The sequence below is a fragment of the Notolepis coatsorum genome (genome assembly GCF_963971535.1).
Source record: "Notolepis coatsorum genome assembly, chromosome: 14".
Taxonomy (NCBI): Eukaryota; Metazoa; Chordata; class Actinopteri; order Aulopiformes; family Paralepididae; genus Notolepis; species Notolepis coatsorum.
Window position 1 is genome coordinate 84355247 of NC_140178.1, and position 14671 is coordinate 84369917.

At 41.4% G+C, this 14671-nt stretch overlaps 1 protein-coding gene across 1 annotated transcript in view; it reads left to right on the top strand.

Annotated features, from left to right (window-relative positions):
- The first annotated feature begins 9317 nt into the window (after nt 1-9317).
- Nucleotides 9318-14671, top strand: part of LOC311241214 (eukaryotic peptide chain release factor GTP-binding subunit ERF3A-like) — a 64605-nt gene continuing 59251 nt past the window's right edge. Inside the window, exons 1-2 of the mRNA XM_084329969.1 lie at nt 9318-9793; nt 11699-11743. Of these exons, the coding sequence (XP_084186095.1) occupies nt 9595-9793; nt 11699-11743 (244 nt within the window). The 5' untranslated portion in view covers nt 9318-9594. The remainder of the gene's footprint in view (nt 9794-11698; nt 11744-14671) is intronic.

Below are 14671 nucleotides of genomic sequence, written 5' to 3' on the forward strand. Positions count from 1 at the left end.
CAGTCTGCTGCCGGCTGGAGGACATCTAGTGGTCTCTGTCAGTCTGCTGCCGGCTGTCAAAATGAAATGGATGAATACAGTGCGTCAGTCATGTGGCTGTCTGGTGCGGTGCGGGTAAATATTTGTCTTTCCATTCTAGGAACCCATCACACATGATGTCATTCCCAATAGCTTACAATAATTACCTAACGACACCTCTTATGGTTGCTTTACTCTTCTCGATAGTAAACGTTTGAGTACATCTAATCTAAATATAAAGGGATTAATTATTATAATATTGGATTAGGCTGTCATGTACACAGTCTTGTACCTTTTGATATTCTTAATGTTTTTCAAAAAAAAAATCAACTATAGCTACACCTTATGTATTTCACCTCATAGGATTCTGAAAACCCCTTTAAACCCCTGTTTAATTAAATCGCTGTATACTGAAAAATGAAATATTCCTCTGACACCAGGGGCAAGAGAGGTCTGGAGAAATTTGCAGTATAATAAGTTTGTGTACAGTATATATAGCTATAATATTATATATATATGGCTATATAGTTTTCTCCAGATCTCTCAGCAAAGCCTGAGGTGTGGCCAGCAGTAGCAACCCCTCCCCTATACCCACTCAACTCCAACCCACACATCAGACCAAAGCAAATAATATAAACAAAGTACAATACCAAGAGGTGCACTTTGCCTAGAGGTCACCGTCACTGTTCGACGGCAGTACAGATTCTACCTTAACTGTGATATATTGTGATTTTATAATGTCAAATGACATTATATCATTATACATTATAATTACAAAGTCTTCAGTAAACAGTAAATGTATCTTTATCTGTTACAACATTGACATTTCATTAGTATTATCCTATTGCACCGTACTGTAATACTCGGTGGTCCAATCAATAAGTAAAGGCCCGGAAAATGTTTATCTATGGGGAAAGTTTCAGGATACCATGCGTATGTACAGTATTACGATACCATCATTATACCATACATATGCATCACAATACCATGCTGATGTATCACGATACCATTTGTATGTATCGTGATACCATGCGTATATGGACTCGGAGTACCATGTGACTGACGCACTCCATTACTGTAACTGCAGGGTTGTTTCAAATGAACACCGCCGTAAAATTGCTGTCAGCTTTTTTGCACTCTTACTGTAAATAATTACTTGACTACTTTATTTAATTTTTCATACATAGTGTGTGTCTTAATTTCAATATTTTTTAATGATTAATTTATTCCTGTTAACTAAATCAATAACTTTTGCTTAAACGAGAACTACTTTGATGATGAAGAATTGGGAATCTTGGCTCAATGTTCTGTACCTCTTATCGTTGATCTCGTTTTAATGTTAGGAATCTAACTGAACCTTTGTTAATGTGCTCAGTGCTGCTTCTATACCATTTATCTTCCAAAGGGAATGTTGTCTATGATTATAGTGCAGAAAGTTTATGACATATTTGTTGACATTCCTGCTCAACACTATGATTATCTGTAATTATTAAGAGTCGCCTGATCCCTGCGAGCCAATCACACTTCACAGTAGTCATAATGTCAGGCCGTGGATTTTCATGTTTAGATCATAGTTTGGAAAAACCTTCCTCCCTACTAGCCCTGGTGTTGTCATCAGTCTGAATTTTAAGGATAGTCACATTCTCAACCGTTTAAATTTGCTTCTGTAGATCTGCTAACACTGTGCCAATGCCATTGACATTTTATTTTTCATTTGCTTATTAGGAATATGTTGAGCAGGTATTACATGTGACATGCTTTTTAAATGGTACATGAACCCACTGGTCACTCAGTCACTACCACACCCACCTCTACCCCCTCCACCCTCTCCCACCCAACCCACTCAAACAGGGGATTGAGTACATTCATTAATGACAATAATCATTATAATTTTGAAGAGATTTCTGGCTATATTGATTATATTTTCATAAAGACAACAAAAATAGCTGACCAAAGGGAATATCATTTCAAGTAGACATGTGTCTCACATTTAGATTGATACATAAAGCCAGCTTTATAAAAATCAAATGGAGGCTGTACTTTATTAAAGTAATGTGCATTAGCTTGAGAAAATCCAACCTGAATAGACTACTATAGTTTCATCTTGTGAAGTTTATGCCTGCGGACATTTTTTCTTTATTTTTTGTTCTTTTATAAAGATGCTATTTCCCTTGGTTGAAAACGCTATAGCTGAACTCTTGAGCTTGTAGGGTTTGCCATGCCTAATGGCTTTATTTCTGACCACAAATTTATTAAGGTGATTTATATTGTGTACACAAAGGGTTTTTCATTTAAAGTAGATTATTATAAAAAATGTTTTATCTGTTGTTATTCCTGTGCAATATTTTAGATTTAATTTTCCATGTGAGAGAAAGTAACTGACAATTTGATATTTTATGGAACTACTAGGGATTATTTTTGATACCCTGTTAATTTGGTTAGATTTCTTATGTGTAACTATGTATGTAGGCTTAGAAGGCTATTATAATACACCCTATATGCCAAAAGATGGTTGAAGTGCACTAGTCGAATGTTAATGTTTAAAAACTGATGGAATAAAAAAAGAATCAAGTAATAGAAAGAAATGCAGATTGGTATGTTGGGAAACCAATCAAGTTTATTAAAACGTGATTAATCGGTTGTCCTTGTTTTCTAATCATTGACTTTATTATTGGCTCAGAATATGGGAAGAATGATGTGGCAAAGCAAAGTGACAATTTGTCAAATGTAATGTCAAAATGTAACTGAAATCTTTTAGTGATCTCATTCTCGGCTTAATTGTCTTTTGCGCTCCAATGAGTCCAATGAATGAGGCGATTACAATATGTGATTATGTAGCCCATAAATGCCTTTGAGGAATTTGGCAACTCTTGGATATTGTAAAGACTGCAATAGGTTGGAGGGCACTCAAAAAACTGAGCGCCCTCCAACCTAATAAGGCCACTGGCCATGACAATATCCCCTCCAGATTCCTCAGAGACTCAGCAGCCGCCATCACCCCAGTCATCACACGCATAATAAACCTCTCCATAAAACAGGGACACGTCCCCAAAGACTTCAAAATTGCGAGAGTGACCCCCCTGCACAAAAAAGGCAGCAAATTACTGCGGCATGATCATGGTGGACCTCCAAAAGGCTTTTGACACTCAATCACTCCATTCTGATTGACAAGCTAAAAGCAATTGGTTTTGATTAGGGATGCTCGATATTAGCTTTTTTACAGATACCGATATTCCGATATTGTCCAACTCTTAATTTCCGATACCGATATCAACCGATACCGATATATGCAGGGTTTCCCCCCAAAAAAACTGAATAATTTCAGGTAACTAATAATTTCACTGGATGCATTCAAAAGGCTTTCTAAATGTAAGCATTATCTGTGCAAAATATGATAATTAAAAAAGTTAAAATTAACATTACATATCTCTTGTTGTTGAATTAAACCAACATGCATACTTTTGACAATAAATAAAATAAGAATTGGTTCTTACTTGCTTGCCTGGGCAAATAAAGGTTAAATAAATGTAAAAAATATATATATATTGTTATTGTTTTTTTTGTTTTTGTTTTTATCGATATTTTTTTATATCACATTTTACTGCCGATAATATCGGACATCCCTAGTTTTGATAGTTTATCAGTGAGCTGGATGCAATCCACGCTGGAGGCGTGTATACTTTCCGCAACAGAGTTCGCTTTCCGGGTTCCTCTGATTGGCCGCGACCCCCACGTGACCCGCCCCCCTTATCGCTGCCGCTCGCCGCTGTGTTGCAGCGCAGAGCGCTCGCTTCCTGAGTCAAGAAACGCGCCACTCTGAAGTCAAGAAACGCGCTGTTGGTAACACCACCCACTTCAATGACAGAGCTCTCTTGTTTAATAATATTGTTGCGTCATCTTAATATGCTGCTTATGCAGTTATCAGCTGTATTTGGCATAGACGCCTGAGTCAAGAAACGCGCTGTTGGTAACACCACCCACTTCAATGACAGAGCTCTCTTGTTTAATAATATTGTCGCGTCATCTTCTGAGTCAAGAAACGCAGTCATCTTAATGTGCTGCTTATGCAGTTATCAGCTGTTCAAGAAACGCAGTCATCTTAATATGCTGCTTATGCATAAGCAGCACATTAAGATGACTGCGTTTCTTGACTCAGAAGATGACGCGACAATATTATTAAACAAGAGAGCTCTGTCATTGAAGTGGGTGGTGTTACCAACAGCGCGTTTCTTGACTCAGAGGCTTGACTCAGGCGTCTATGCCAAATACAGCTGATAACTGCATAAGCAGCATATTAAGATGACGCGACAATATTATTAAACAAGAGAGCTCTGTCATTGAAGTGGGTGGTGTTACCAACAGCGCGTTTCTTGACTTTAGAGTGGCGCGTTTCTTGACTCAGGAAGCGAGCGCTCTGCGCTGCAACACAGCGGCGAGCGGCAGCGATAAGGGGGGCGGGTCACGTGGGGGTCGCGGCCAATCAGAGGAACCCGGAAACCGAACTCCGTTGCGGAAAGTATACACGCTACCTGGAGAGGAGAGAACAGATGGTGGAGGTAAACTGTACACTCCCCTCCCAGTGAGCTGTGGTGTTCCAAGTGAAGGATTTGGGGTGCTTTTTCAATGTATGTGATGTATAGATTGGGGGGAGGTGACCACAGCTAAATGTTTGATCGAAATGTGCATGGTTTGCTTTAGAAAACGGTGATAGAAGAAGAGGCAGTAGCCAGCAGAATGTTTAGCAGCCAGCCGAATGTTTACATTCCTTGTAGGAACATCTGAGATAAGAGCGAGTGTCTCCCAGAGCAGGAGGGAGAGAGGTTCATCTTAATGAAACGTGAAATGTGTGTAAAGGTTATTAACGCAGTTGTCATGAGAACACGTCGCATGACAACCAGAAGGCGGGGCCGTCGTTGCGACGACGAACATCTATAAGTCGAACGGTGTTTCCGGGTGTAGGGCAGACTAGAATCTGACCAAGAGCAAGTAGGACTGAGATCACACAGAAGACACTCTCTCCTCTCATTGAGAGGAGGGGGGGGGGAGGAAGAATGCCACATCATCACTAGCTTCGGCTAACGCGAGGAGGGTTAGGCTAAAGACCAGGCCTGAACACTATTGGACTGAATAACAAAAGGACGATAGACGAACACACCGAAAGATCATTAGAATAGACTCTTCAAGGACGATACAATTTGATAACATCTGATAACATCTGATTATGAGGTTCTGTTTATAGCAATAAAACAACGCTTTTCCTCATAAGGTATTTCACGGTGTCGAAGTGTCGAATTCTTACGGAGGTGGAGAATTAGTATGGTTTATGGATTGCACTAACGGGGGAGATAAGGATCTTATCAGCCAGTGTCGGAGAGACGTCAGGACCATTAAAATGACACAACGCAGAGGAATTGGATGGAGAGCCAAAACAGATGAAGACGTGATACTGGCCAGTTTGATCAGGATCTTACACAAGGAAGCATACTAGGACTGTTACTGTTCCTAATTTATGCAAATTACATGTCATCAGCTTGTGACTGCTACTTGTTCCTGTTTGCGGACGACTCAGCCCTGCTGGTCTCTGACAGGAACAAGTTGCAGGTTGAAAAAGCCCTCAGCTCTGAACTCAGCAGAATCTGCAGTTGGCTCGCTGATAACAAACTATCGTTACACCTGGGTAAAACAGAGTCCATTCTCTTCGGATCAAATAACAAACTCAGCAAGACCAACGGCTTCAGTGGGTGACAATATTGTCACAAGGAAAGATGAAATTTCATACCTGGGTTCCATCCTAGAGGAAAATCTTTCCTGTGACAAAATAGCAACCAATGTAATAAAAAAAGTCAACCAACGAACAAGATTCTTGTACCGGATCTCCTCTCTGGTAAACAAGAATACCCTGAAGACTAACAGGAGCACTCCTTCAAGGGTACTACGACTATGCTTGCACATTGATTGTTTGATTGATTGAAAACTTTATTAACAGATTGTAGAATTGGTACAATACAGTACGGCTCAATACATAATTGTTAAGGGGATGCAGACCAGAGAAAGACTTTCGTCTTGTTTACATCAGGGTCCCCCATTTTGAATTCATAATGACATATATGACATACACCACATACAGATATATATCATGACATTTATGACATACAGGTATACAGTACTGTTACATTTGTGACATACAAGATATGCAAATATACAGTACTGTTAAACAGATCCTAACAGAAAATATATACATACGAGGGGGAGGAAACTGTACATTAGGAGGGGGTGGGAGGAAACTGTACGGTGGGAGGGGGGGGGGGGGGGTTGGACATTTACGGGGGCCAGTTTCGAGTTGCAGCCTCCTGTAGGTGCTCTTTGAGAGCGGTTTTGAAGGTGGGTAGGGATTCACATTTTTTTTACGGCTGTGGGTAGGGCGGTCCACATTGATGTGTGGCATAATTGCGAAACATGTTTAGTCCCTTGTTTGTGCCGAATCTGGGTTGAACATGATTTGTGGAACTCCCTCTGGTGTTGTGGTTGTGGTATAACCCTGACCTTTGGGAAGCATTTCGACATGTATTGATTGATTGATTGAAAAGTTTATTAACAGATTGCAGAATGGGTACAGTACAGCTCAATACATACAATTGTTAAGGGGATGCAGACCAGAGAAAGACTTTCGTCTTGTTTACATCAGGGTCCCCCATTTTCAATTCATCATAACATATATGACATACACAACATACAGATAGACAGTACCGCTACATCTATACATTCATGACATACCAGATTTGCAAATACAGTACTGTTTGTGATACAAAAATTGTCCAGAAAAAGAGTGTATATACATTTGACGTAGAAACTGTACATTGGAGGAGGTTGGGTTGGGTGGGGGGCTGTACATTGGATGGGGGGGGGGGCACACTGTACATTGGAATACTGACAAAGCCATACTTGGTCATTTACTGTACAACTGGGTTAGGACATTTACAGGGGCCAGTTTCGAATTGCAGTCTCCCGTAGGTGTTTTTTGAGAGTGTTTTTGAAGGTGGGTAGTGATTCACATTCCTTTACAGCTTTGGGTAGGGCGTTCCACATTGATGTGGCATAATTGCGAAACGTGTTTAGTCCCTTGTTTGAGCCGAATCTGGGTTTAACATGATTTGTGGAGCTCCCTCTGGTGTTGTGATCGTGGTATTCACTGACCTTTGGGAAGTATTTTGACATGTACATGGGTAACCCACCTCACCCCTGCCCACTTTGACAACCTAGGATGGCTTAGAGTAGACGACAGAGTACAGCAACTTGCAATGGGCCTGGTCTACAAGATACACTATACGACTAAGGTACCCATGTACATGTCAAAATACTTCCCAAAGGTCAGTGAATACCACAACCACTACACCAGAGGAAGCTCAACAAATCATGTTAAACCCAGATTCGGCTCAAACAAGGGACTAAACACGTTTCGCAATTATGCCACATCAATGTGGAACGCCCTACCCAAAGCTGTAAAGGAATGTGAAACCGCTCTTAAAGAGCACCTACGGGAGGCTGCAATTCGAAACTGGCCACCGTAAATGCCCAAAACCCCCACCACCTCCTAATAGACAGTCTCCTCCCCACCGCATGTATATATTCCCTCCCCGCCGTATGTATATTTCTCTCCCACCCACCCACCCCCTCCTAATGTACAGTCCCATCCCCATCATATGTATATACTCTGTCAGGATCTAGGGGTAACAGTACTGTATATTTGAATATTTATGTCACAAATGTATCAGTACTAAATACCTATATGTCATGTATGTTGTGTATGTCATAAATGTCTAGGGGAGAGTGGGGTGAGTAGTGCCAAGGGGCATGTAGTTCCACCCCTGTTATCTAGAAAACCATAGAAGAAGTTGGTCATGTGACAACATATTTTTGAAGAGGCATCCATTTCACTCAACCTGCAGAGAAGGGAGACACCTGGCTTGAGAGGTAAGCACATTTAAGTTCAAAAAACTGTTTTTTGCCCTCCAAAGTAAAATTTGTATGATCAAGGTTTTTTTATTGCTGTGTTTGAACAATTATAGACAACTTTGAAAACAGTTCACACATGTTTTAGTGCTTTAGTAAGCTACACCATGAGTATATACAGTTAGCATGATGCTAGCTCAAAACAGCTGGGGGATGCATTTTTTTCAAAATGGTAGGCTTGGGGTGATTTGTGCCAAAGGGCCTGGGTTAAGTTGTGCCAGATATTCTCTTTGTTAAGTTGCCCCAACTTATTTTATTAACTATATATATTACTTTATTGTATTTTATTGTTATTGTACATTGCATTCTTGCATTTGATCACTAAAACTATGTGATATTTATAATTTTAGACCAAAATCCATCATGCCACGTAGATATACAAATGGAAGACAGACAGGGTTTCAACTCCTCTTGAGAAGTTGGAAAGAGCAGTGAAAGAGGTGCAACAGGGGAAGACTATACGTCAGGTTGGAAAGGAGATGAAGATCTGCAGGATGCTTTTACCGCTTTTGAGATTAAAATGATCTGTTTTACATAAAATTATCAATGGCACAATTTACCCCAGTGTATTCTCTCTAATGTCACAACTTACCCCACACCGGGGGCAAGTTGTGCCACAAAACCACTTTTTTTTCTAAAGCTATATTTCTGAAACAGTTTATTTAAGATCCAAAGTGATTGTCCCCAGGGATGCACAACATCCTAAACTATATGTACATATTTTAGTTGGGGACATTACTGTAATCCCCTTGCTTTAAAGGCACTTTAAGTAAAAAGTGGAACTACTCACCCCACTCTCCCCTATATGAATTGAAAATGGGGGACCCTGATGGAAACAAGACAAACGTCTTTCTCAGGTCTGCATCCCCTTAACAATTGTGTGTATTGAGCCGTACTGTATTGTACCCATTCTGCAATCTGTTAAATAAAGTTTTCATTCATTCATTCATAAATCTAAATTAGATGTTTATTTTGTTTACGTGTATTGCACTTCCCCGTGCATTACATTAAAAACAAACTAGCATGTGATCGTATGAAGTTTATTAAACTGAGAAAATAATGACTTGTCTTGTCTCCCAACTGCTTAAAAAACGTTGAATGTGCGGTTCCTGAAAAGGTCAGGAGCCGCGGACGTTTCCGATCGTATTCGTACGCCTATGGAAATGTAGTTTTTATGATGTTACAGGGTCCCTAGTGTGAACGCGGTCGGCTTCTGAATAACACATCATATCCCAGCATCCACCGCGGCCCTGCTCACATCAAGTCGAGGAGAGTCAGAGCAGCACAGCACACGAGGACTGGCTGGGAGTTGCTGAGTCGAATCTCCCTTCCGCGCGTCCCTTTACCGAGAGAGTAAAGACTCAGAGCAAACCGGCTGTTTTATTTCACCTGAAGCGGAGACAAAAACATTAGACGTTGAGTGGGGGAAGTTTTATTCGTTTTTAGGGGTGACTTCAACATCGGGGTTTTCGGGCAGAGACAGTTAACGTAGATATCACCCAACTGCGTACCGCTGTGGCTCAAAGTGTTCACACAGTAGTAGTAGAAAATCCAAGAGAGCCCACGATGGACCCGACAGACACTGCGCCCGACTCCTGGGAACAAGAGGACGACGTGGAGGCCGGCACCACGGTCGACGGGGAACTGGACGCCGCGTTCATAGCCCTCAATGTGAACGCCAAGCCGTTCGTCCCCAATGTAAACGCCGTCGAATTCGTCCCGTCCTTCATTGTAAAAGGGCCCTCGGAAGATCCTGATTCCGGTGGTAAGTTCGCCACCGGTCACGTTAAGAAACGAGCTACGCTAGCTTAGCTTAGCACGGTTAGCTCGGTGGCTAGTTTTAGCTCCGCTAGCTGTAGCCGCTGGAGAAGACACGCGTCTCTGAAGCCGCTCAAGAGGAGTTGAGGCTGTGAAGCAGCACCACGCCGTGTTGTTGGCCGCACGACAACTGAGCAAAACGCCTCTTTAATGATAACCTCGTCGGGTCACCTCAACGGAGATGCGTTTATTCAATGAACCCAGTGGACACGATGGTGTTCTTCTGAACAAGTTAACTGACAGCCGGCGACGTGCTAACTAACTAACGTGAACGTTCATTCTGTATTAAGCTAACGTGTGAGTGAGTTAGCCGGCGGCACGTTAGTCGGGTTCACGCCTTTAGCCTCCAGCTGCTGCCACGACGGGGCTGGTTTTAAACTCAACGTGTTGTGGAAGTAAAGTAAGTTAGCCTGTTGTCTAGTTTCTCAACCCGAGACTGTTCGTTTTGAGAAACTGGACAGGCTCGCTAACGTTGAGTTTAAAACCAGCCCAGCCGGTATAACGCAGGAGAAGAGACGGCACTCAGCGGTAGTGTTATCTTGTAACTCGTCATGGTAAAGTGTCTGTTTGAGTAGGGTATATCTGCAGAGCAAGTTGCGGCTCTGCAGATATCCCCTATTGGTCTGTTTGGCTGAACTGTTGCTCTGTGTGACTCAGGGCTGCTTGGTGTGACGTGGTTGTTTCTCTCATAGATATATAGATATCTATGGTTTCTCTAACCTACTTGTAGTGGCTGCTGGTGGGAACAAACAACTGTCATTAGACAAACGTGTTGAAGCAAAATGGAGTAAAGGAGAATGGATTATAGTTGTACCGACGAGCAATTTTGTCTAAATTTGGAAAGTTAGGTCAGCTAAGCCCATGGCGGATTGTTTGTGATTCTTTAAGTGGAAACACCTCCAGTCAATTGGTCTGAAGTCAAACGACTCCAAAACTTCTTTGCCGTTAACCACCACAAAGCCACAGTGAATTATTATTATTTAACCAGCTATTTTATTTCCAACTTTAACCATTTGACATTTTTCTCGCTCCTTCTTTCGTCTTCCCTGGTGAATCAATGTCATCATTAATCTTCGATGTGAAACAATCTTTTGGCAACTCTTCCTCTGGCCTTTGTTTGGATTCAGTTGCCATAGATTAACCGTTAACTTAGCCCTATACTATAGACTGTTGTTTAGAAAGTGACAACATTCACATTCTAAAAGGGACCCAAGTTTATTTCCTGTTGCAATGATTGCTAATGCTAATAGTCAGGAAATACATTGTGGGTCCACTCCAAACTGTTACCTAGTAGCAACATAATTCCAGTCAAACCGTCTATAGGCAATACAGATAGTGGAACCGGTTGTTTGACACAGTATAAACTGTAATAAGTAAGATTGGTTTCTTCAGAGGTCCGTGAAGGCAACGATAGTGTTTTATGTTAGGAAACTCATCTTGCTGTAGTAATCACAAATACTCTCAGAATGACCACTTCAGGAATTAACAATGGTAAATATCGCATACATTAAAGCTTAAATCCCCACATGCCATCTAGTTTAATTGTTGAACATATACCTACTGCTGGTAGGCGTACACTTGTATGCCTATTTGTCAAGGTTTAGAACCAGTCTAGTCCTGTTTACACTGGAAAGCCAGATAATGGGCTAATCCAACCAAAGGACTATTTAGCCAACATATTCATTACACTTTAGTATTAGTGGAAGCTCAATATTAGTGCAAACTCGGTATTTGTGGAAGCTCAGCATTAGTGGAATTTCAGTATTAGTAGAAGCTCAGCATATTAGTGGAAGCTCACTCTTTTCTCATCTACATTACGGTAATAGCTTACCAAGCTTTCTCCCTTTTTCAGTTGCAGTTGAAACAGTGTCCACCATGGAGGTCTCCGAAACTGCTGGTATGTATAGTGTATGTGCATTTGGGTGTGTCACTGTGCGCGTGTTCTCGCTGTGACATGTGCTACAACCGCGGCATTACTACTCACCTCAGTGGTGATTGGCTACTGGCCTCCTACTTTGTCCTCGAATTGACAGACCCGAACAGAAAGAACACTCTCAGGTCAACAAAGCCCTTTGTGGTTACTGTCATGTCATGAACCGAAGACCCCCCCCCCAATTACAGAAATCCTCTTAGGCTTCTAGGCTATATTTTTCTTTGCACACATGGCCCTGTGTGAATGCATTTGTTAATGTCTGCCGCCTCATGTGTCTATCATACCGGTCCGTGTCTTCCTGATTGAATTTAGATAGACACACAGAAAAACATTGTACGAGGGTGCGCTCCCTAAGTGCATAGCCTGCTACGTCACACAGGTGTTTTTTTCCCACACTGACATCAGTCGTCTTACGCACCGTGCTGTCTCTTGCTTTGTATGTACAAACCGTTACTCGTGGCATCATGTGTTCTGAGTCAGTTATCTTGTCGGGTTAAGCAGTAATCGGAGGTGGTCTCCTGCCTTCTCTCGTAGCAAGCCTTCATACACCTATGCACATGAAAAACTGGTATGGTCCTTTAATGTAATTATTAAAAAAGTGCCTTATAATTGTTAATACTATTAATAGTCTGGTTATTGATATAGGGCATTTATGCCCCCAAATTACAAAGGTCTTATTTCACTTACATTAAGAACATTCTGAATGTGCAAGATTCTGAGAAAGCCCTTGAAAAAGGCAGGCACTACGGTTGGGGACCGACCGAATTATGTCTACTACAGAGTAGGGGTGCACCGATGTATCTGTCGGGTATCGGTATTGGCCGATAAGCTCGAATGTGCAGATGGCAGTAGCCGATAAATTCAGTTGCGTCCTGCACAACGGCGCCGCCCCCAGTCCCCCACACACACACACAAGCTACTGCATCAAAGTTACTACTAAATATTCAACATTCTCTTTTGAGACTCCGCTTCAGACTCTTATCATTTGGCACTAAAAGCTAAACATTGTCACCGATATGGCTGTCCGCAACATGTCATTAATTGTGTACGCGAGGTGGTCGCTCAGTGACTACGTTACCATGAGCTAGGTTAGCTAGCATGAGCTACCGGGAGGTGGAAGACTAACGTTACTGGTGAAAATGTGATTTACGTTGGAATACTCCTTTGCCAACTTGCTGTACTTTGCTTGCAGGTCTCAGCCATTATTGCTGGATTATGAATAGCCCCAACTTTAGCCAAGGTAACGTTATGGCTAAACCTTTAACGTTAGTTAACGCTAGCTTTCGGTTAGCTGTTCAATGCTATTAATAACACAACCAAGCGAACCCATCACAGCTCCCCGTCAACACCCCTCTCTCGGGAAGATGGCATTTAAGAAAGTATCTGCTGTTAAAATGACACAAACATTCGTTTTGTGGCATTAACGTTATATAGTTAGTGTTACACGTTCAATAACATCAGCATATTATTTACCCGAAGATGGCAAGTAAGCAAGGCATTACTCCGTTCATAGCTCAGTTCCATTCCGTTGCTCATTCCGTACCCAACTACCCATTCTGCAATCTGTTAATAAAGTTTTCAACCAGACAAATGTATAGAAAGGCATTGTTTTATTATAACATTTGTTGCAGTAAAATCATTGTGTCTCGTTTGGTCATCCTGTGGACTCTGGAGCGCTGGTCGGCGGGCAGCTAACGTATTAGCTTGTTGTGGTTCTCGCAAGCAGATCAATGGCGGCATGCCCGGAAGTAGAAAATGAATAAACGCTTGCCGATTGGTGGTAAGAACAGCAGGAGGTGGGTGCTAGCGGTGTGACGTAATTGGCCGAATCGACTGTCAATCAAAATGGTTCTATTGCATTGGTTTGAGAGCTCTGGTTGAGAGAATAGTAGGGCTGGGCGATATGGCCTAAATATGATATCACGATATTTTCTGACCTTTCGGCGATACACATCACGATGTTTTTCCTTTTTTCCCCAAACAATTCATTATGAGGCTTACCAAGACAGTATTTGAGTTTGCAAGCGAACATTAAAGACAAAAGACTCATGCATTTAGCATTTTTATATTAGATTTAGATTATTGGATTCTTAGATTATATATTTAGCATTTTAGCCTTTCGTTTTTTTATATTATATATTAGATTAGATTTAGATGATTAGATTACATATTGTAACTATTTATTTATTTACATGTATGTATACATTTATTATTTGAACGGCTTAAGGCTATATCTGTACTTGATAGGGATGTCCCGATCCGATCACGTGATCGGAATCGGCGTCGATCACGTGCTTTTCAGAGTATCGGGGATCGGGAAAAATAATAATAAAAATCGGCAGTCAAAAAAAGATAAATTTTATTCAACAAACATGACCATGTCCACGTCTTAAACTCATACGGAGGCCTTAGTTTTGGTTTTAAAGTACATATAATATATCATCATTAATGTATTTATTGTCACACAGAGCAGAATAATTATCCACAACAAACACATTCCCCTTTAATTTTCACCGTTGCAACAAACATTCCCTTTAATTTAGACGCTACACGCTACACGCGACCACAACAACAACACGTCGCTCCCGAAACACGGTTAATATCCACTGACTTGAGCAGCTAGACTTAATGTCAGAGGTTTGGAACTAAGCATTTTAAAAGAAAGTCAAGCCAGTTGCAATGTTTGCAAGGAGGAGATTCCGCGTGGAGGAAAAACTCATGAAGCAGCAGGCTGGAGGCGAAGTTTTCAGACAAAATTTTCACCTGGAGGATAACGTTACGTGACTGAGGTTTATCGTCGGCGTTTGAGACCAGAATGGACCATTACGTAAGTCGAACACTGAATGTATACTAATGTGCAAACATATATTGAAACTTTTAATATTTCTCATA